We start from the raw sequence: 24,750 nt of genomic DNA, 5'->3' as shown, positions 1-24,750 counted from the left end.
CACTCAGGTCTGTGGAGCTTTAATCCTTTGTATTGAGCTGAGCAGATGTCCTCCATTCATTTATGAATTTATCCCTCTAACAACCCCCATCCTTTTACTTCTCAATCCAGCCCACACACACACACACACACACACACACACACACACACACACACACACACACACACACACACACACACACACACACACACACACACACACACACACACACACACACACACACACACCTGGTAACAAGGTCAAGTTACTGCTGGTATCTTGGGCCCTACACACAACTCTCTCAGGCCAATGACAGATAGGCATTCATTTAACCAATAGGATCACCAGGAAGGAAGAGAAAGAAATAGAACATCCCCAGTCATTTTGGTTATTCACCGACTCTACCATTACACAAAAACAACACGTCATTTGTTCTTTATTCATGACATTGCCTCATACGTGTTTACTACGAGCCGTGTTTTTGTGCTTTAGTTTGTTTGTGTCCAAAATAAACCCAGCGACAGGCTGCAAAAGCCTGAACGCCGTGTATTATTTGACCCAAACACACAGGTAGTGACAGGTTGCTATGAATCTTAACAAAAGGACGGTGTTGTTGTCCAGTGACCTGATGAATCCATGGCCAAATGAAAGATGGATGAGATTCAGCTCCAGCCAATGGCACGGTTGCATCATGGTGTTAGAAGGTGTTGCACAGTCAGAGTTTGGAAACATTAAAGTGCTTGAAACTACTTTTGTTTTTGAAAATGTGAGGTTGAGGGGGAGAAAAATGGTCAAATTTGCTTTCATTTTGCAGCCATACACAGCCCCTGGGGTTTGTATTTGTGTGTGCTAGTGTGTGTATGTGTGTGTTTCACTGCGTGCTAATTGACCTTGCAGGGGGCTCCATTGATTGCCTCATCTTCTCTGATAGATTATAGGCCTTTTAATGTGGTGGGGAAATGGCGGCGTGGTGGGCCACAGCTGTTGTCACCACACACGTGCACACACACACATTCACACTGCTGGACGTGCACGCTCTTGGTGTCCCTGCATCCGAGGGCCTTCACAATTATTATTTTGGTTGTGTAGACGGTGGTGCGGTCTCTGCAGAGCCGGTGAAATGCGGGGGTGATTGTGGGATTTGATCAAAGGCCAGCAGGTGCTCGTGTTTGCTTTGGGTGTAAACTGCCATGCCCTGCACATAACCAGGTTCCTCTTAAAGGAAACGTTTTATTCAAAAAGTGTTACCTTTACACGTTTAATAGAAAAGTGTATGAATTTGCTGTGGGCTGAGAAATTCCCAAAAGTTTATTGTTCTTCCCTTCAACATTATTTGCCGCTGAGCAAGGCACTGGCATTTTGATCAAACTAGAAACTATTTTCAGGAAATTCTGATTCCCCTTCTTACTCAAGACGCCCCATCAGCTTGTATAAATCAGTTGAAGTTCCTCGAATAAAGGTCAAAACCTTGAATTTCCCTTTTAGACCCAAATCAGAGGTCGGGATTTAAAATAATTACAGCCAAAAATGTTTGTACTAACAGTAAATAAGAGTCAGGACTATAAAACGGATTGCAAAAGGAATAAATTTAAACATGATAATGAGAACACATCGGTAATTTAGTACATTTGTTGGATTTGACCAAATTGTGGCAGATGTTTTCAATTTACTTTCAAAAGACTGTCAACTTCTTCAATAATGCTTCTTTACACAGGGACGATGTTTTCTCCATCTGTTCATCCATCCATCCATCTATCCATCCATCCACCCATCCATCCATCCATCCATCCATCCATTCATCCACCCATCCATCCATCCATCCATCCACCCATCCATCCATCCATCCATCCATCCATCCATCCATCCATTCATCCATCCACCCACCCACCCATCCATCCATCCACCCACCCATCCATCCATCCATCCATCCATCCACCCATTCATCCATCCATTCATCCATCCACCCACCCACCCACCCACCCATCCATCCATCCATCCATCCATCCATCCATTCATCCATCCATCTACCCACCCACCCACCCACCCATCCATCCATCCATTCATCCATCCATTCATCCATCCACCCACCCACCCACCCATCCATCCATCCATCCATCCATCCATCCATCCATCCATCCATCCATCCACCCACCCATCCATCCATCCATCCATCCATCCATCCATCCATCCATCCATCCATCCATCCATCAAAGCCGCCCTGTCCATTAGTCGCACAATGACTTACACGGCCAATTTGTTGAATCAATTAACAGAAAGTTAAAGTGGTACAACAGCTTTGATATTATAATCAAAGGTCAATTTTACTCACATTTTTAATACGTGGTCTCTAGTAGGAATGAATGACTTGTAAGCCGTTCTCTGTGGAAACAAAGCTCTGGTGCTCCTGCTGCAGGTCATATAAGTCATCCAGAGGAGAAAGCGGAACTAGACGACAGGATTTAGAGTCTTATTTCCTGCTGTTTGGGCATTTCACCAAACCATTGGTTAACAGAAATGTGACTCTACCACTGACTCTGCAAGTTGATGTTTTATCTCCAAAAACAACACAAGCCTGGAGGTGTTCTGCTGTGTGGTGGAGTTGCTAATGCCAACAGTTAGCTTCTAATAGTTGAGACATTCTCTGCTGTGTCATGGGCGCTAAACCAACAACAGCCTTCCCCATCGCAAATCAAGATGGGTGAGTGCATTAATGTTAAATGACAATGTGACGTAGATCCATCAGGATCTTCTGAGCCGAGCATTTCACCATCTGTGTTCTATCAGAAGCTAATGCAGGAGATGTAGGAGACTATTTTCATGTTCAGCCTGCCTGTCAAACTTAGAGTAGCCGATCACTTAAAAAAATAATAAGTTCAAAATGGTTTCTCGGTAAACCTGCTCTTTAAGACATGAAATGACTCTGAGTTCTTCATGAAAGTTCTGGTAGTCCTTTAACTGACTTCACCTCAGATTCAAGAGGGCCTGTCTCCCAACCATCTGAAGAAAGCCAAGCTGATGTTCTTCTACACTCGCTACCCATCGTCCAACATGCTTAAGATGTTCTTCTCTGACGTCAAGGTGAGACAATTTTACTTTTATTCAGTTCCTCAGTCAGAAAATGTTTCTTCTGTTCTTCTCCCTTCCTATATGTCCTGATATTTCCACATTTTTTTCCTTTCTTATTATCAATTGAGAGAAATTTAGGTAACTAAACATCTCAAAGAAGATCAAATCTCAGGAGACTAAAACTAGTTGTAAACAAACTATGTAAATGTGCACTTTTAAATGTATACGATGGAAAATGTGAGTCGTAGTTTGCTCTGAGAGATCAAAGGATGCGAGACGGACCGTAGTGACTGTAGAGTCAAACATGAACGTAAATCAATCACCAGCTGATGATCAGTTCTCAGAAATCCCAACAGCGATTCATTATCTTGTAATAACAGGTAGCTGCTGCGTCTGTTGCAGGAAATCATTAGTTTTTAGATTTTATGACTGAGTGATACGGAGTGGACGTGTCTTTGTGATGAGCGCAGATGGGTGCTCCAGTCTGGCACGTTTTTTTAGAGCATAATTAGAGTTTCTGGCCTTAATCGGCCCGGGGTTGGAGTGAGGGGGAGTGGATGACGCCCACTTTCCCTCTCACACACTCCCAACACACTGTACAGTCCCATCCCCCAACACACACACACACACACACGCATGCACGCACGCACACACACACACACGACTCAAACCTTTGTGCTCCTTTCACTCCAAACGCATGCAGATTTGTTGACAGTTTTAAAAACCGAGCTTCAGCAACGAGTGGGAACTGTAGTAAAAGGTTAGCGTTAGCAGGGGAGAAAAGGATGATGTGACTGGATGTTCAGTAAAAAGTGAGGAGGGGCACACAAATGAAGGAGAGAACAACAGAACAACAGCGTTAAAACAAAAGCGCTGATTGTTTTGTGTTTACAGGCTGCTACGGGTTTTGCAAAAGGAGCATACGGCTCCTCGACAGATTCAGGACGCTGTATTCAAATGAGCAACCACACACACACACCAGCTGCCCTTTGGCTCCGGTCTTCGGTGACCACTTCCTCGTGGTAGTGCCACATCCTCATCAGTTGCTGCGGCAACCCGGGTCGCTGGGACACCAGGTTGCCAGGCAAACTCAAGGTTGCTAAGCGTGCCCAGTGCCTGAGAGGAAGAGTCCGATTTGTCATTAACCAGGAGTCCATTAGGTGATTAAAAACCTCACTGAATAATTAAAAAGCAGGAGTATTAGAAATCTACATTTTACATGTTTTGAAACAGAAACATAAGTTTTAAAATCACCCAAACTGTTTTTAAAAATCATTGCTAAATAATCAGATTTAACTATATTTTAAATTATTGATGTCAGCCTTTAGGTTTAATATGCTAAAATAATTAATTAGAACTAATAAGTTAATGAGAGCCTTAGTTAAACTTTTAGAGACATAAAAATAAACTCACCAGTCTGTGGATTTATTCTTGATATTCACCTTTTCTTTCTGATCTGAGAAAATGTCGGCAGTGGTTTAGATTCCCTCAGCAGATGGAAGGTGTTGCATGTAAAACTATAAACTGAAGCATTTAGTGGAATAAAACCAAATACATAAAGGATTTTACTGAAAAAAAAAGTTTAATAGATGAAATAATAAAAGTAATAAAATAGGCATTGAAAATGAAATAAACACATTTGGCTTTTTCCTGATTTTACAACACAGATCAATTTAATAAAGCTCTAAAGGCAAATTTGAAATGAAATTATCTTAAAAAAATATTTTTCATGCCACTTAACAATATTCTAAAATAGTACAGCTATGAATATAATGTGGAGATTATTTAAAATAAATGAAAACAATTACTGAAGTGGTTGTCTTGTATTTACCTAAAAACCTCCACCAATAACACGTTTTGAACCGAAAGCAACTACTGGACCATCCGGTTGTTGGTGTCGTCGCTGCACTTCCATGGGTCCTCCACTCATCACACACTCACGTATTTAGCACCAGAACAACACTGGTGTGAGAGGTTCTCTGCTCTACAACATCAGAGAAGGAGAAACAGCCGACTGCTACCACTAGAACTTTAGGACAAACTACTAGAGTCCAAAAAAGAAAAACACCATTTGAATTCACGGGCAATGAAAGACGTTTAGACCTAGAAAATAATGACTGGTGTTTAGCGCTATCTTGTTCTCTGTCCGTTATTACAGGTTTTTGGTTCCGGCAGAAGCGTTTCAGGGAACATACCCGAGGGGAGGGGTGAACGTTCCTTAACCATGTTTGCGTTCAACAGAGGTGTGACATTGTGGCATCATCAAGTCATCTCCAGCCCTATGTGTATATATATATATATATATATATATATATATATATATATATATATATATATATATATATATATATATATATACATATACTGTATGTGTGTGTGTGTGTGTGTGTGTGTGTGTGTGTGTGTGTGTGTGTGTGTGTGTTTATTAATACATTAATACATTTTTTTATTCTTTATTTTTATTCTTTCTCTATCCTGACCACTTTTAGAACAGGTATTTATAATTTAAAGTGCAAATGTGTATTTTCCCTGGCGATAGAGGGCAGTACCTATATCAATGCAAACAAGTAGTATTTACCAAAGGGTGGCCATTAGGGTCAAAAATCCCTTTCGTCACTGGCAGTGAGTGAAGAAGTAATTGTATAAAACAACGTTTGTGAATGGCAAAAGTTTTGTAACCATTTGTTACAAATCAGTAACTGTGTTTTGTCCTCACGGGCTCCTGTAGAAGGAAACATGGAGTCTAATATGGCGTCACCATACTTAGGCCCTGTCCACACGTAGCCGGGGATCTGCCAAAACATAGATATTTTTCTACGTTTTGGCCTGTCATCCACACGAAAACAGAGTTTTTTCACACGAAAACGGATCTTTTTAAAAACTCCGGCCAAAGTGAAGATCTGCGTTTTCTCCGTTTTGGGTGTCTGCGTGTGGACGGACAAAACCGGAGTTTTAAGGTCCGCAACGTCACTTTCCGCGACAAAAAATGCTGACATCACGTGTGCGACCTGTGTTTACACTAGCCAACAGCATGGATGCCCTCAGAGCTGCGCTCTGTCACTACCCGATCCATCAATTGTCCAAGCGCTTTTTGCTCGTTTGTTTTTGCAAGCGGAATTACTGCTCCTTGCGGAAGACCACAGACGAAGGACGAGGTTAAGAACGGGGGAAGTACTGCCGCCTACAGGTCTGGCATGTCCTTAACAACGTATTTGTCCAGGTACGTGTGGACAGAGTTTTTTTATTAAAACGCGGTGGTGTGGATGCAAGTTTTTGGAGGGGCGGACATTCGTTTTTAAAAAACCCCGGCTACGTGTGGACTAGGCCTCCATGTCATGTTTTTGTTCTGCTCAGCAACTGAACCAGGTGATTTCAATCAGCAGTGAATTAACCTCGTTCAGTTGCTGAGCAGAACAAAAACATGACATGGAGATGACTTGATGATGCCACAATGTCACACCTCTGGGTTCAAAACCTAGCTTACTGTAGATTCACTACAACGGCTTTAAACGGAGGACGAAAGAGCAGAAGACAAATCTATCTTGAATCCATAGTTCTGTGATGCGTTCCCAGGAAAAGGTGTCAACGGTTAAGACACAGCTGTCAAAATCCAGATTTTCTCTTTCCAAGTGTACCTAGAAATGTTTTGATGCTACTTTAAAAAAAACACAAAAAATGTAGATTTCTCTTTCATTAAATCAAACAATGCTAGGTGAAAACAACAGTGCCAAATGGCGGCTCTCTGGTAGATCGGGGGGGGGGGGGGGGGGGAGCCAATTGGCTGTTCTCTGGGAGTTCTAGTGCTAAACTCATACCAAAGTACAGCAAACACCCCCAAAAGCATGACAGCTTCATTAAGAACATTTCCTCCCTTTTAAAAGTAACTGTCCATGTAGATGTATGCAAATAGGTGTTTATAGTATGTTTGGGTTTTAATTGAGTCCTAATCCCATTTAATCCGGTATATTTATGAGAGAATTATACGGAATAATAAAGATGAATCGTGGGTAATCCTGTTTGTGATGAGTGAGGCTGTTCTTTTCGAGGCCGGTCTGTCTGAATGTGTGTGTCCCGGTCCATTGTCCCTCTGCATTCATTGCCCTCATCATTACCATATTTGCAAAATCCGGGTCAGTGTCTCTTTCTCTTTTTCTTTCTCACCCTTCTTACTTCTACTACCCCCACCTGCCCCTCCTTCCTGGTAAACAACATGTGTTCGGAGGATCGGGGAGATTCACTGTAAGGGAATTAGAACCCCTAATTGGACGTGAATAGACTCCGTCTATGGGAAAACTGGTTCTTAAGGACGAACCTCTTATGAACAATGGTCTCCATGCTTGCAGTGGGAAGTGGGTTGAGTGGACGACTGTTTTAGACACAAGGGGAAACCTCTTGCCTTCTGACCAGACGATCGTACGTGCTAGCACGAGACGCCGAGGTTGCTGATGTCTCGCCTTGAGGGAGTCAGTGAGAGTAATTAAGACCTCATTAAGACTGGAGGAGGATTAATTAGACGCTTGCCGGCTCAGGGAGCTCCTTCCAAGTCACAAAGACACACATATTTGTCCTGCCAGCTGAGAGTTTGAGCTCTCACTAAACGTGCACTCGGAGCACGAAGCTGTGACACATTTATCAGCGAGAGCCCTGAAGACTCTTTGACTTGAGAGGCTGAAATGACGCGGATGCTGCCGCCTCAGCAGGAATCAATTAGTGTCCGACCCACCGCAAAGCCGCCCTGTCCATTAGTCGCACAATGACTTACACGGCCAATTTGGTGGAGGGACCAGCTCAACATGCTACAGCTTGTCGATACAAACTGCGCAGTTGTTGGACAAAGTGTTGAAAAGTGTGTCTGATAAAAGTTTATGTAGAGTAAAAATTAAATCTCTCATGTTTTTAAATTTAAGCAATGTTTTGGCCTAATCAGACTGGAAAGAAATGATGGGAACATTTAATTGCAGGACGCCTCTCCCAACTCTTTTGTGTGTGTAAACTGTATTAAATACACTCACCTAAAGGATTATTAGGAACACCACATTAATAAGGTGTTTGACCCCCTTTCGCCTTCAGAACTGCCTTAATTCTACGTGGCATTGGTTCAACAAGGTGCTGAAAGCATTCTTTAGAAATGTTGGCCCATATTGATAGGATAGCATCTTACAGTTGATGGAGATGTGTGGGATGCACATCCAGGGCACGAAGCTCCCGTTCCACCATATCCCAAATATGCTCCATCGGGTTGAGGTCTGGTGACTGTGGGGACTGTTGTAGTACAGTGAACTCATTGTCTTATTCAAGAAACCAATTTGAGATGATTGGAGCTTCATGGCATGGTGCATTATTCTGCTGGAATTAGCCATCAGAGGATGGGTACATGGTGGTCATGAAGGGATGGACATGGTCAGAACCAACTCTCAGGTAGCCCGTGGCATTTAAACCATGCCCAGTTGGCACTAAGGGGCCTAGTGTGTGCCAAGAAAACATCCCCCACACCATTACACCACCAGCAGCCTGCACAGTGGTAACAAGGCATGATGGATCCATGTTCTCATTCTGTTTACGCCAAATTCTGACTCTACCATTTGAATGTCTCAACAGAAATCGAGAGTCATCACACCAGGCAACATTTTTCCAGTCTTCAACTGCCCAATGTTGGTGAGCTGGTGCAAATGGTAGCCTCTTTTCCTGTTTGTAGTGGAGACGAGTGGTACCCGGTGGGGTCTTCTGCTGCTGTAGCCCATCCGCCTCAAGGGATAGGGTGTGGCTTCACAAATGCTTTGCTGCGTTCCTCGGTTGTAACGAGTGGTTATTTCAGTCAAAGTTGCTCTTCTATCAGCTTGAATCAGTCAGCCCATTCTCCTCTGACCTCTAGCATCAACAAGGCATTTTGGCCCACAGGACTGCCGCAGACTGAATGTGTTTGCCTTTTCACACCATTCTCTGTAAACCCTAGAAATGGTTGTGGGTGAAAATCCCAGTAACTGAGCAGATTATGAAATACTCAGACCGGCCCGTCTGGCACCAACAACCATGCCACGCTCAAAATTGCTTATATGGCCTGTATTTGTATAGAGCCTTCATATGGTCCTACAACCCCCCCCCCCCCCCCCCCCCCCCCAAGGCGCTTCACAACACAATCAGTCATTCACACACACATTCACATGCTGATGGGGATGAGCTGCGATGTAGCCACAGCTGCCCTGGGGCCCACTGACAGAGGCGAGGCTGCCGAGCACAGGTGCCACCGGTCCCTCTGACCACCGCCAGCAGGCATGGTGGGTTTAGTGTCTTGCCCAAGGACACAACAGCAGAATTCTCTGGTCGGAGCCGAGATCAAACCTGCAACCTTCTGATTACTGGACAACATGCCCTACTTCCTGAGCTTTCTCTCCCATTCTGACCTTCAGTTTAGAGATCAGGAGATTGTCTTGACCAGGACCACACCCCTAAATGCATTGACGCAACTGCCATGTGATTGGTTGATTAGATAATTTCACTAAGGAGAAGTTGAACAGGTGTTCCTAATAATCCTTTAGGTGAATGTAAATGGAAGTTTGGGTGTGAACTTTCACTACTGTAAAAGGTTTTAATCCTACACAGTGGCAGCTGGTGAATGTTAGTGTTTTGATGGGGTGCATTTTTGCAGTCTTTTTTCAGACGTGCCAACCACATATCACCACTTGGGAATGCCAATTTGCCATTATCATGCGTCACACAACTTGAACCCAACAGACCCGGTACCAGGTCCACAAGCACTTCTGGCAACAAAGTGTTTCTAAAAGCATGCTTAATATTCACCAGCATGTGAAAACTGCATACGTACTTAACGGGGAGAGGCTCATCGAAGCGATAGAATCCACGTTTTCTACCTCAACAACCCCCAATGACAAAAAGCCGCTAAATGTAAAGCAAAACAAAGCTAATTTCATGCAGCGTAAATTCAGTCTTACCTCAGCTTCCGGTTCCTGGTGAAGTCTGAGGTTTCGGTCGCAACCCTCTGTGACTAAAGGTGCTCTTATTCTTTGTATTGGAGGGGTTCCAGCATGCACGCACCAGTTAGCATAGGTCTATGGAAAAGATTGCTGCGACCGAAAGGAACAGGAAATACGTCACAAAATGATTTGGTTGTGGTAAAAGTGTGAGAACTGTTTTAAACTACACTTAAATGCAGGTTATTAACAGTGCTTAGTCTGTATGATGTATAGTTGGTTGCAGATGGTTTAGGTGAATTTTCATGCGTTCCTGTGAGACTGGTGGGGCGGTGCCCTAGCGCCCCCTATAGACGAGCCACCACATGTCTACGGCAGTGACAGATACAGAAGGTTGAAGGAGAGAAAAATATCTACATTTGGATTTGTACTGAAAAGGCTGTGGGAGAAAGAGTGTTAAAAATAAATGTACATCAACCATTTTGTTTAAAATTAAACGATTATTGTGTAAACACCACTCCAGCCACACTTCCTGAAGTTTGAAGGATGTTTTTACTGCAAAGTCCACCTGAGCTAAGGAGCTCCACAGGAGGCGAAGCTTTCATACCTGATAAAACAGCGTTGTTGTCTCTGGTAGAAATAGCTACCAGTTTTACAGTTTTTGCAGACTCGTTACGACACAACGCTATTAAAACCACATGAATCCTCGTTGAATAATGCAGCTTTCTCCTGTCTTTTGTTTTAATTTTATTTTTTTAAACAAACACTTGCCCTGGATACCCGTGTAAAAGTCACAACTACAGCAGTTCCTTAGTGTCCTGCAGAAACTTCTGATATTTCAAGTCTGAGATTTATGTTGACTGAGCACATTCACGCTGTCCGCTCCACAGACGTGTGTTGACCCATTGACTGCTGAGTTCTAGTTGAAGTGGGCATATTCTTAAAGGACGTAAGTGTTCGCCGTTGCGTTTGGGCCCGGGGGCACTGAAAACCCCCAGCATCAGGAGAAGGAGAGGCGCGGTCAGGCCTCCCTGACACTTTCTCTACCCCCCTCGTTTCATTGTAAACAGAAAATGCCATTCCTCAAACTCAGCTATTTGCCTGCTAACCACTGCTTTTATCGTTCTGTCTTTTGTCTCTCTTTTTCTGTGTTGCGCTGATTGTGATGAGCCCCATACGCGTTTGTGTGTCCATCCTGAAATGGAAATGAACTATTTGCTACTACTGAATGATAACTGAGGATTTCAGAACAACGTTACTCTCAGCAACACAAGTTATTAAGCAGTGTTTGAAATTTTCAAACTTTATTTTGTTCAAGAACATAATGTCAGGAGTAGAAAGAAAAAGTCTGGTGTGGTTAAATGCACACTCAACAACATCTGAGTCGATCCAGGTCGATCTTATTGTAATAAGCTTCTTTATCCTAGTTTACATGTGCTTTAGAAAACCAGCCTCTCACATTGAGTTTATTCCACTCCAGTACAGTAGGTGGCGACATCCAGTTAGCTTATAGCAACACAAGCAGTAAACAGAGGCTGGCGGGAGTGAAGCTGATGGGATTGAAACAGGATCTGCACAATAGCTGAAGGAATGTACAACAACAATGTGCAAATGTGCAGCACAGCTTATTTCGTATGTACTGTCCTGTTTTATGATGTTACGCGTGTCGCTTTGTGACGATGGTCTTGTCTGAAGACCGCTTCTGCAGTCTCGTCACTTCTGTCACGTCCTACCAGTTTAGATTGGCTTACCTGTTTACATGCAGAATATAATCGGATTGCCACTGCACTATCTAAGCGCTTCAGCTCGATTAGAACCAGTTCGCCATCAGCCAGGCTAACGCGTTCACATGCGATTAAAAAATAACTTTGTGAGTCTTTTTAGGGCAATGCTTGAGTTTTCTGATGCGGATGTAAACGCACTGATGGGAGGAACGCTAAACAGTGATCAGACTTTCTATGAAGGGAGCCATTCATTAGTCGCTCGTTTACTCTGAAGAGTCGGTGCATGGTGAGGATGGAGAAACATGTTCCTCCGATGTCCCTGACAGTGCTCGGAAGGGGGGGGGGGGGGGGGGGGCAAGCTCGTGTGTGTGTGTGGGGGGGGGGGGGGGTACTGGAAGCCAAGATGAACAGTTCTGTACAAGGGACTCAAAAATTTGTTCACGAACGTCAGATCACTATCGCTAAGTTCTGACGGATAACAAAATTTCACATTGTGTAGAAATGGTTTTCAGTCCAACACCAAATAGCACTACAGGTCAACAATTAAACAGAAACGTGTTAAGTACCAATCTTTTAACTGGTGAGATCTCTTTTAATGTAAGCTAGCCCATCAATCACTCCCCCGATCCTTGGTCTCTGAGCTACACCTCCCTCCCAAAGCAAACCATCCAGCTTTGCTAAAGGTTTTTATTGTATAAGTTCTAGACTTAAACTCTCTTAAGACTACAACGCAGATCCCAAGACAGTTGTAAAGTAACCCACTCCAAACACCTTAACAAACCGCAGCAGGGAGAACCATAACGTTCTACTTTCTTTTAGCCCCACATATTTCCTTTGTTTTCCTACTTTTTTAATGAAATTCCAACAAAAACCAAGCAGAACTCTAATTGATAAACTATTTTTTCCTTTAATATTTTTCACGTCTTCTCATCAAAAATCCTGAATAAAGCAACATTTGGAACCATAACGACCAAAATATGCCTTTTTAATTTTTATGACTAAGTAATTTAGTGGCATAAGTATTTTTTTCATGAAGGTGTTGTTCGCTGGTGCTCGGTACTCTCTAGTGAAGGTTGGTTCACAGCCTGGGAAAAATGTAGGACTTCAATACGGTTTTTGGGATTTGGAATTTAAAAAATAAATTGCGTCAAGAAGCTTAAACAGTCAGTTGCTGTATAATATGTGTGTATGTGTCACACACACACACACACACACACACACACACACACACACACACTCACACACACACACACACACACACACACACACACACACACACACACACACACACACACACATACTTTTCTGGCCTGTCACTTGTCTTTTTAAAACCAGCGCCAGCAGAGCCCCCACACCTCCCAGTTATGCTCCATTCTGCCCCCCTCCCCTATCGTTGTCCTCCACTCATCTAACGCTGCATGCATTCCTTTTTCCTCGCCACATCACCCCCCTCTCTGCTGCCCCATCTGTACCCCCCCGTCCCTAACCCTCATTCCTGTGAGACAATGTCTTGTAACAATACAAAGCTTAATCTCCGTGTCAAAGCAGTTTTTCCCCTTCGATGGACACATTTACACACAAACACACACTTTCACTCGAGTGTCAGCGTGTTTTTTTTCCTCTGAGGGGAAACGGGAAAAAAAACAAAGGCTGCATGAATGTCAGAGTTCTTGTCCTTTAATGCCAAATAGATATTACTTGATTCACTATATTTCTTACTCTAAGTAAACAGATGTGAGGAATTATCTTTCTGAAAAAGTATTTTTTAAAATTGTTAATTACTGTCTTTGGTGGAGTGTGCTTAATGCTTAAGTTATGTTTTTGTACCTAATGTCAGTCTGAGTTATTCCATTTTCAATCTTATAATGGCGTAACGGTTAAGGTTATTCAGATCCATGCATGAGTTTCTGTAGAGGATCACAGTGTAGGGAGACAGTCCATATACACAGATCACAGGGGTTGTCTCAAACAGGTGTAGTAACATCACCATTTTATAAACCCTGTTTTGAACAACAAGGTTCTGTATTTATCTCCAGTCATATGTACTAACCCCCTTTATAAAGCATCTTTACATTATTTAGTCTGTATTTGCAAAATAGAAAGAAAAAGTTTAAAAATTGAGTAAAAATGTTTTATCCACAAACACAAAGCAAATAAATAAATAAATAAATTGGGTCTAAAATACATGGGAGTGGGCCTTGTCCACTCGCAGCCGGGTTTTTTTTTTTTAAACGAATATCCACCCCTCCAAAAACTTGCATCCACACCACCTCGTTTAAAAACAAACTCTGTCCACACGTACCCGGATAAATACGTTGTTAAGGACATGCCAGACCTGTAGGTGGCAGTACTTCCCCCGTTCTTAACCTAGTCCTTCGTCTGTGGTCTTCAGCAAGGAGCAGTAATTCCGCTTGCAAAAACAAACAAGCAAAAAGCGCTTGGACAATTGATAAAGCGAGCACAGCTCTGAGGGCATCCATGATGCCGGCTAGTGTAAACACAGGTCACACACGGGATGTCAGCATTTTTTCCTCGCGGAAAGTGACGTTGCGGACCTTAAAACTCTGGTTTTGTCTGTCCACACGCAGACACCCAAAACGGAGAAAACGCAGATCTTCACTTTGTCCGGAGTTTTTAAAAAGATCCGTTTTCGTGTGAAAAAACTCTGTTTTCGTGTGGATGACAGGCCAAAACGTAGAAAAATATCTACGTTTTGGCAGATCCCTGGCTACGTGTGGACAGGGCCTAAGTATGGTGACGCCATATTAGACTCCATGTTTCCTTCTACAGGAGCCCGTGAGGACAAAACACAGTTACTGATTTGTAACGAATGGTTACAAAACTTTTGCCATTCACAAACGTTGTTTTATACAATTACTTCTTCACTCACTGCCTGTGACGAAAGGGATTTTTGACCCTAATGGCCACCCTTTGGTAAATACTACTTGTTTGCATTGATATAGGTACTGCCCTCTATCGCCAGGGAAAATACACATTTGCACTTTAAATTATAAATACCTGTTCTAAAAGTGGTCAGGATAGAGAAAGAATAAAAATAAAGAATAAAAAAATGTATTAATAAACACACACACACACACACACATATACAGTATATGTATATATATATATATATATATATATATATATATATATATATACATATATGAAGAGAGAGAGAGAGAGAGAGAGAGAGAGAGAGAGAGAGAGAGAGAGAGAGAGAGAGAGAGAGAGAATTTGGGATCTCAGAAGTAAATCTATTAATTGAGAGATGAAGGAACATTTTATTGTATTTTTGTTTAATTTATTTTACTTTGTTTAGTGCAATCACTCAGAGTACAGGGATTTTTAAAAAGCAGATGAAGCATGTGTGCGTTTTGTGTAACGTATGCCTTCTGGGTTGATCGTATTAAAATGTTTTTACCAGTTTGTATATAAAACAAGACAATTTTAGACAGAAAGTTTCAATAAAGATAACACATCTTTACTGACGAGGTTAATTTTTTTTGGTATTCACAAATCAAAAACACACTTTGTCTTATTTCATTGCAACTTTGAGTGTTTTTTTCCTTACAAAGAGAGAAGAAAATGATTTGCATACAAAATATCCTCTGCAAAACAAAAAGCAAATTTCTGTATAGATGCCACTCCATAATCAATGTAAGCAGTCACTCAGCGGCCCAGTTCGAGGCAAATCTGATGATATGTCATCATGCAAATCAGCAGCAAAACAAACATCAGTTTGTGACACGATATATGATACAGCAGAAAGCGCTGAGCAGTTTTACTCAAATATTAAAATTTGTTCTACAGAGAAACTATCTGGTAACCCAGACTCATCAGTCACAAGCTTTAGATTGTGTTTCATTTCTCAGTATACATTAAAAATGACAATCAAGGGGTCAAACTGTGTGCAAATAAAATCATCTTTGCTGTTTTCCAACAGTTTAACAGGTGCATCACCTCCCAGTTGATCAAATGGTTCAGCAACTTCAGGGAGTTCTACTACATCCAGATGGAGAAGTTTGCACGGCAGGCCATCAACGAGGGCGTGACTGCAGCCGAGGAGCTGACGGTGAGCCGGGAAGCAGAACTCTTCAGGGCTCTCAACATGCACTACAACAAGGCCAACGACTTTGAGGTAAGCCTGACCACATCTTGGTCTTTTACTGTTTTCTGCCTGTTAAATTATCTTGCTGTCGTGAATGTCTGATCACATATCCAGTTGCTTTGTATGAATTTGGACAAAAACACATGAAAACGTGTGGAGTGATCTGGAATGGCGTACCAAGACCTGTGGTAGCTGCGGGTTGTACGGAACACACAGAATCTATGAAAAACTGCAAAAAAAATGCCTGTACTGGTATCAATAGGTTAGGGTTTGGAGCTCTATAGCTCAGGCAGACTTCACATTTGAAACATCATTTAAAGTTGAAACGGTTCACAGAAAGTTGGGCTTTACAAGACTGAACTGGTGTTTCCGTATATTTGATCATTCTTGTACTTTTACAGCTTAGGTTTCATGAAATCAAGCCTGAAGATGTCACAGGCTCTCATTTTAGAAAAACTTTCATAAAATTTTGCTAATAAACTCTTCTTTCTCCCACAACATTTTTACTACACACACATACATCAAAACTTAGGTATTTTTGTCTTCTTCAACCTATGGTTTCTTAGTGTGGCAAGCCATCCTATATATGTGAATATGTAGTCTGGCCACAGTCCATTGACAGCTCTAAGTCCTGGGATAGGACCTACGGTGGTCTTTCAAACTGTCTCCACATGCTATTGGACAACAAACAACTCAATGCTACGGATATCAGTCAAGGAGGCGGTCCACCAAACACTGTCAACAAATACCCGTTTTTTAAATAAAGGACTTAAGTACCTCTATCTGCTCTTGACTTAAAGAGCAAGTCACCCCCTACCAGATTCTAACTCCAATCCCACTTCATGTTTGAAAAATGCAACAAATGCTGATGCCTGGCAGACCGAGAGGGCGGAGCCGCTAACAAATACACACACACAGGCTCACGACAGCATTGTGACATCATAATGTACCAGTTTACATCATAGCATACCTCTTAGCCAATAGCGATGGCAGATTTAAATTAGAATACAGTGCAGAGTTTTTACCTGACAACGGCACAACACTGCCAGTTTTAGGCTGAATATTTAAATTTTAACTAAGATGCACTGAAGTGCCAAATTATTGACGACACGTGTCTGCAGCACGATTAGACACTCGTTTATTTAGTTTATCAGCAAAAAAACTTTATTTGGGGGTGACTTGCTCTTTAAAGAAAAGCCCAAGTCTAAGCATGTATATATATATATGTATATATATATATATATATATATATATATATATATATATATATATATATATATATATATATATATATATATATATATATATATATATATATATATATACATACATACATACATACATACATATATATATACATATATACATACATACATATATATATATATATATATATATATATATATATATACGTTTTAGCAGCACATTGATTGTGAAAGACAACTGAAATAAATAAATTAATTAAACAAGTCAAGAAATCTCTTAATATTTATTGAACTTCAAATATTAAACAAATTCAAAACAAAAAATTGTGTGTTGGGGTCCTTCAGCCTAGTAGTGGTGGCAGTTGTCCACACAGGTGCCTGATTTAGTTATTTATTTTTAACAGCTTTTAAAAATAATTTGGCCGATGGCCACTATATAAAATTAGGTATATCCAATCCAATCCAGTTTATTTATAAAGCACTTTACAAGACCCAGCACAGGAACAAAGTGCTGTACAGAAAGTACATTAAAACAATTGACTAGAAAGAAAACAGCAAAGATAAATAAAACACATGATACATAAAATTAAACTAGCCCTATATTAAAAATAAAAACTTGATAAAACTTGATAAAACCGCATTTGAATCACCTAAAACAGCTAAAATAAAATAAAAAATAGAAACCAACATCTCACAAGGTATTAAAAGCCAGGGTAAAGAGGTGTGTTTTCAGGAGTGCCTTAAAAGCAGATAAGGAACTGGCCTGTCTTATCTCTAAAGGAAGTTCGTTCCACAGTTTTGGGGCTGCAACAGCAAAAGCACGATCTCCTCTAAATTTACGCTCAGTCCTGGGTACAATCAGGAGCAGCTGATCAGCAGACCTGAGAGAGCGGGAGGGAGTGTAAGGCTGTATCAGATCAGAGAGATAAGAGGGGGCAAGGCCATGAAGACCTTTAAAAGCAAATAAAAGAATTTTAAAATGAATCCTAAAAGAAATGGGCAGCCAGTGAAGTGAAGCTAAAACAGGGGAAATGTGCTCAAACTTTCGAGTGCCAGTTAAAAGACGAGCTGCGGCATTTTGCACTCTCTGTAGCTGACTAATACATGATGCACTGACCCCAATGTAGAGTGCGTTACAGTAATCCAGCCGAGTGGTTACAAAGGCGTGGATCACTGTCTCAAAGTGCTGCCGTGAAAGAATTGGCTTTATTTTTGCCAGCTGCCTGAGGTGAAAGAAGCCAGATTTTACCACCGCCTTAATCTGATGTTCAAACTTCAGATCACAGTCCACTTTGACCCCCAAGTTGGTGACAGTTGGTTTAACAAACTGGGCCAAGGAATCTACAAACACATTGGGTGTCTCAGTAGGACTACCAAAAATCATCACCTCAGTCTTTTTATCATTGAATTTTAAAAAATTCACAGACATCCAAGCCTTTATGTCGTCAAGACACTGTAGTAATGGCTGTATGAGGTTTCTGCCTTTTTTCTTTAGAGGGACATAGATCTGACAGTCGTCAGCATACAAGTGGAAGGCAATGCCATGCTTTCTCAATATAGAACCGAGAGGAAGAAGATACAAAGAGAAGAGGAGGGGGCCTAGAACTGAGCCCTGCGGGACACCACACAAGAGCGGAGCGGAGGACGACACATAGTCACCGAGACTGACACAAAAAGTTCGCCCCGCCAAATAGGACCTGAACCACTCCAGAGCTGTGCCGCTAATGCCCACCCAGTGCTCTAAACGAGAGAATAAAACAGCATGATCCACAGTATCAAAAGCAGCTGTCAAATCTAAAAGCACAAGAACAACACAGTCCCCAGCATCAGTAGCTAAGTATATGTCATTAAAAACTTTTAAAAGGGCTGATTCAGTGCTGTGAAAGGGTTTAAAACCAGATTGGAAAACCTCTAATACATTTTGCTTTTCCAGGAAGGCCAATATTTGGCTATGAACTACCTTTTCAAGAATTTTAGAAAGAAACGGTAGTTTGGAGATAGGCCTGTGATTCGCAAGATCCTGCGGATCAAGAGCAGGTTTTTTAATCAGGGGTTTGACTACTGCATGTTTAAAATCTTTAGGGACAACGCCTGACCTCAGACTATGGTTTACCAGCTCAAGAACCAGAGGACCAACTGTAGGTATATCCGCCGGCTCGTTAGTTCTTTATAAAATTTGTAGAAACACAAAAAATCTGAATGTGTGAACACAAAACCTTTTTCCTACCCGTGGTTTAGGAAATTTATTGTCAGGATTTTATTTTATTGCATAAAAATTTTTGCTTCAGGTTCATTTTCTATTGGTTTTATTGTGTCTTTTCTCTCGAGTCTCTGTCTCGAAGGTGTGTGGCTGTTACCAAGGTGACTTTGACCACTGGTTTAATCATGGTGATGGCGGTAACTTTAGCCTTTTTATAAAGTCTTGGATTTCTTTTCACTTCTCTCATTTGGTGTATACATCAAAATGTAGGCATAGTGTCTTATAAAAGTAAGCCAACATCGAAAGGAAACTAAAAATCAGCATTCAAACGCCCTCTAAGTCAGCTGTTTGGAGCGCAACAGTCATCTCACGATTCTGCTGAGGTGTGGATGTTTCAGTGTGTGTATGAGTGCGTGTTCGATGAGGCGAAAGAGGACGCCGCTCAAGGCGCGGGTGTCCTTGTCAAAGCGATTTGCAGAACCTACATCCCCCCCTTCCACCCAACCACTCTTTTTCCCACCCAATATTGGACTAAGGGGACCTGAGGGCCCTGAAACTACGCAACGTAACATCAGCAGCATTTAGACGTCTATTAGGGCACACCTTCTCGCTGACACATACACTTGTCCTTTTTGCTCAGTGAGATGAATACAGAAGCTTCAGTGTGTTCGAAGCAAGATTTGCACACAGCACACAGACACACACACGCTCGTTGCAAGGATTATGGGAGAAAAATAAATAGCAGATGTTTTGCATAGCAAAAGCCAGGTAGCTTTTCACAGGTGTGTATGTAAACGCATGAACAGGAAACAGATATACCCATGCAAATGGTGTTTCTGTTTATTTTGGCTGGTCATCATGAGGGATTTTTCACGGAAGGAAGGTTCAGTCAAAGGTGAGGAATAAAGTTTAAATAGAAACCGTGCAGTGACAACCCATGCTTGGTGTCATAGGTGGTAAATGATTTCGATTTGAGACTGTGGAGAAAATGAGCAAATTTGAATTCCTTATTCCGGATTATTTGGGTGTAGAAAAGAATCTGACATTTAGACCTGATTTTCTAGAAGTTGAGGACAAACGGGAGCTGAAATCTAACTTGAGACGACTTCTAATGAATGCAAACTAATGGTTGACTGAAAGGTGGGAAATCAATACAAATAGTGGAAGCTAAAGGGCTAATTTGCAGCCCTCCAACATGTAATTGTAATCAGTAGACGCCGATAAGGACACCAGGACAAGGTTGTGTGTGTTCAGTAAGCTGAAGGTGTTTTTGCAAAGGTACATATACCTTTTCTTCCCTGACTTTGTCCCCTTTCCCTCCCTCCCTCCTTTTCTCCCATCACCTCCCTTCTTCCTTTCATCGGTTCGCCCTGAGGAAACATTACTGGCTAGGGACAGTCTTCCTTTCTCCTTCCCTTCCGTCAAACTCAGAGGCGTGAAACTGGAACCGCGGCCGATTCAGCAAGTCTCCTGACGTACACACACATAAGTCTTCTCCTTTTGCCAAATTTAGCATCATCTAACTTCCACCTTGGTTTGTCCCCAGTCGTAGGTCTCCTCCCCTCCTCTCCTTCCACTTTTAGTTCCTTTCGTGCTCCCTATGCTTCCTTCTGATATTCCTGCTGAATGTGTCCTCTAACTAGATGTGCAAGCACCTTTTTCGGGTTTTCCTGCAGTCTGTTCTTTGATAGACAAACCGTGGCCCACATTAAAACCTTTATGGAATGTGCTAGATTTTGTAGATATCCTCATTTTTTTCATGTTGAAACAAGCCCAAATCATGATACCTCCACCCTTATGCTCAACATCTGAATGTTTGTTCTGCCTTCACATAATTTAAACCATAATACCAGGTTTTGTGATATTGAGTTTGTGGTTTTGGAAGCCTTGATGCATTTGTTTGATGGTGCTCCCATGATAATTAGAGAAGGCTCAATTCACCCATTCATTTTGAGTACTCTTACCGCCATATTGATGTTCTGACAACCATTTCCAAAGGTCCTACATGTACATGTGTGGCATAAAGGTTTTAGATTTAACCAAGTTTTTGCTTCCTGTCATGTTTTTATGGTCACTGAATTATAAATAAAACCATTTCATAAGTTTCAAAGGTTTTATTGGTAATCATGTTAATTTAACAGATTTCACCCTGACATTCTGTAAATCAACCTCCGGATTAAATCCTGACTGGCTGTAGCTTGTTCCTCACCATCGATGCTCAGAGTAGGTAGATTGTTGTTTGTCCACCTGCCTCTTGAAGATTGACCACAAGTTCTCAGTGAGATTAAGGCCTGGGAAGTTTTCTGGTCCCAAATGGAGATGCTTCGTTTCCTGAACCCCTTATTTCTGATTTTAGCCGAATAGCTCTGTGCTCCATTATTGTTCAATCAAATTACTGTTGGATGATTGGGGGAGTTCCTCTGGGAGGAAATTTAGGTACCATTCTGTATTTGTGTCTGTGATCTGAGGCCAAACTGTGAGTGAGTCCACTCCCGTAGTCTCAGGATACTTTACTGCTGGCAGGACACGACTGATGGGAGACGATTCCTTTTTTTTTCTCAAGACCATAATTTTTCAAAGTATGCCAGACAATCACAGTAGACGACTTTCCTTCAGACCTCAACAATCCATTTCCCTTTTGCACAACATCAGCCTGTCTATGATTCCTCAACACTGAGCCAGCACGAAGGAGCCTTAGGTCATTTATAAGTGGTCAGACCGTGGGGGTAATGTGGCGCTGTCATGGCCTTTTTGCAACAGATTAAGTGATGGCAAGGTGTCTGTCCAAGGGTGGACTTGGACCAAAATTCAGTAATGGCATTTTTACGAACCGTTGACCCTCAGAGTGGGGCTGGGGTACGTTGAACATGAGAGCGGGTGACGGAAGGAGTTGTGTCGGCCCACTTGGCTAAGCGGGCCACCGGGGCAGTGCCAAAATGCCAGATAGGCCAGTCTACCCCTGTGTCGGTCCTCCAAAGTCCTCGTGAACAGTCAGGTGATTTGATCTCCAGATCTATCAGCGGGAAGCTCCTGGAGCTCTGTATTGCTCCAGTTTATCATCTCAGCTGAATTTGTTCATTAAGCAAAACTTATTGCTGTGTTTCAGTTCATTTTCATTATACATAGTTCCCAGCCAGCTTGGCCTGGCATTGCGGCAATAATACCACCGAGTGGGGCAGCACGAATGCACAAAGTTCCCTCATCGCCATTCTCCCACTGATGTGCCGACAAGTTGTGTTACAGAAAATGACTTTTTTTGCTGCTCTTGACACCAGGCCGTCCTCCAAAGGCAAACCCAGCACTGGTGGTTCTATGGTCCTGCAGATGGATTCACTTTAGGGGAAGGTCCTGCTGCTGGACTTTCTTGGACACCCGGAGGCATTCCTTACAAAAGTAACTTAAATGGAGTTTTGAAAGCGTTATAACAAATCTGCAAACAAGCTAGGTTTCGAATGAAACACGATCACAGAACACTCACTCCTCACCTCAGGTATCTTCCCTGAGATGCCTCTGCTGGAACCTCAGACCCAAAATCAGAGGATACTGCCGAGCGCTAAACAAAAGTCGTCATTTTCTAGGTCCAGACGTCTTACGTTGTCCGTGGCTTCAAATGGTGTTTTTTTCTTTTTGGGACTCTGGAGTTCGTCCTTAAGTTGAAGTGGTAGCAGCCGGCTATTTCTCCTCCTCTGATATTGAGCGAAGAACCTCTCACTTCAGCGTTGTTCTATTGCTAAATACGCAAGTGCGTAAAGAGTGGAGGACCCAAGAAAGTGCGGCAGTTTGGTGAGATCGACAACCCGATGGTCCAATAGTTGTTATTGGTGGAGGCTTTTAGACAAACGTGGAAGAACCACTTTATTATCATAAACAGCTATTTTTACACAAAATTGTTAAAAGGCATGAAAAATGCTTTAGGCTAATTTGTTTTCCAATTTTTCCATTGTAGCTTTAAGGTGTAAGTTTATTTTCATGACTAAGACGGAGTTTACATTTACTCTGAACGCTTTTCAGAACAATGTAGAGTTTAGGCAAACTGCTGTCATAAACAAAAAGTAATATTGGTAACAACCTTTAGCCATGTGTGTGCAAAAAGGGAGATAAAGTGTGTTCAGTGTGCTTTAAAAACAATCTAGATCTTTAGGATTTCAAAGGAAAAACGCTGTTCTACATTTCAGGACATTGTGGTCTTTGACATGTTTCCAGTTCAGTCAGGCTGGATTCTTAGTTTATAAAAAAGCATTCTGAGAAAGAAAAAGTTGTGTCATTAGTAAACACTCTTGGCTAGCGTTTTAAACAATTATGGAAGGGTGAGCGTAATTTAGTGGGAGTCAGTTGTGTGTGTGTGTGTGTGTGTGTGTGTGTGCGTGCGTGCGTGCGTGCGTGCGTGCGTGTGTGCGTGCGCGTGCGTGCGTGTGTGTGTGTGTGTGTGTGTGTTGTTCTCCAAACGTTGGCATAAACAGGCCCCAGTAATTATAGTAGCTCCATTAATTATTGCCTCTCCAGCCACATTCTTTCAACTCTTCTCTTTCTTGTTTACCTCTGTCTTTCCATCTCTCCTTCCTTACAGTCTCCTCATCTCTGAAAGTACGTTGTGCTAATTGCCGCTCTGCCCACTAACTAATGAGGAGGAAGGAGGCTGGAGAAAGAGAAAGAGAAAGGAAACAGGGAATAGTCATCTTCAAAAAACAAAACAAAAAAAAAACAAAGAGAGAAAACACAAAGAGATGGAGAGACGTTTTCTTTGCCAGGACAAGTGAGGGAAAAGTGTCAGCCTCTCGCTTCTGCCAAGAGGTAGAGAAAGGTTTATGTTTCATAGCGAGAACAGATTGACGAGTTGTTGGTTAAGTCTGCCAGCAGCTTTGGAGAACCTGTCTCTTAAAATAAATGCTCATTCTGTCAGACGAACACGAGATATAATAATGGAGGATTTGTTGTGTTGTTTTCACGAGGGACATTTTCACTTCTAGAGGATGTTCTCATCTTTCCAGTTCAAGGATCCTCACTGGCTCTGTCAGCAGCGAATGACGGCACAGCTGTGCCTCACACACTACCCCCCAACACACACACACTTTTTGTGCTCGTCTGAAAGTACAGAGATCCCCCCTCACCCCTGAAGGGTAGGCGTGGCTGCAACCAAAATCTGCCCTTTGACTTTGAGTCTAAAACACACACACACACACAGTTACGCAGGCGTGCACGTACACACACACTTACCTGGAGGCCACAGAGTGGTCACACACTCACATTTCAGAGCTATCTGGTTTCATAAGCTGTGCACTTTGTGAAAGGCTAAACTTCTCATGTCTTTCTCCACCGTTTTAGATTCTTTGTCATCCTTATTCATCTATTCACTCGTCTTTTCCGCTTCCTCTTTATGCACCAAAAAAGGGGGCTAAACTCGACTCCCAGGACTCAAGTCAAAATGTGGGATTTCTTTCTTTTCAGAAGAAAAAAATGTTTTGAGTTGTCTAATTTTTACGTAGAAAGTCCTTCTATCCCAAATGAATATCAAAGATTGGGCTGTTTTGTTCAGCTCCCT

At 42.0% G+C, this 24,750-nt stretch overlaps 1 protein-coding gene across 3 annotated transcripts in view; it reads left to right on the top strand.

Moving 5' to 3' along the window:
- prox1a (prospero homeobox 1a) overlaps window positions 1-24,750 on the top strand; it is a 56,910-nt gene that overhangs the window by 10,189 nt on the left and 21,971 nt on the right. For 2 of the 3 annotated variants that reach the window (XM_015946672.3, XM_070547253.1), the window contains exons 5-6: window positions 2,950-3,057; window positions 15,642-15,836. In XM_015946672.3, the coding sequence (XP_015802158.3) occupies window positions 2,950-3,057; window positions 15,642-15,836 (303 nt within the window). Of the gene's footprint in view, window positions 1-2,949; window positions 3,058-8,643; window positions 8,916-15,641; window positions 15,837-24,750 lie in introns of those variants that run through there. The other variant, XM_070547254.1, reaches the window with a different exon arrangement.

Source organism: Nothobranchius furzeri, chromosome 2, assembly GCF_043380555.1.
Source record: "Nothobranchius furzeri strain GRZ-AD chromosome 2, NfurGRZ-RIMD1, whole genome shotgun sequence".
NCBI lineage: Eukaryota > Metazoa > Chordata > Actinopteri > Cyprinodontiformes > Nothobranchiidae > Nothobranchius > Nothobranchius furzeri.
This window is presented reverse-complemented; position numbering and strand designations above follow the sequence as displayed.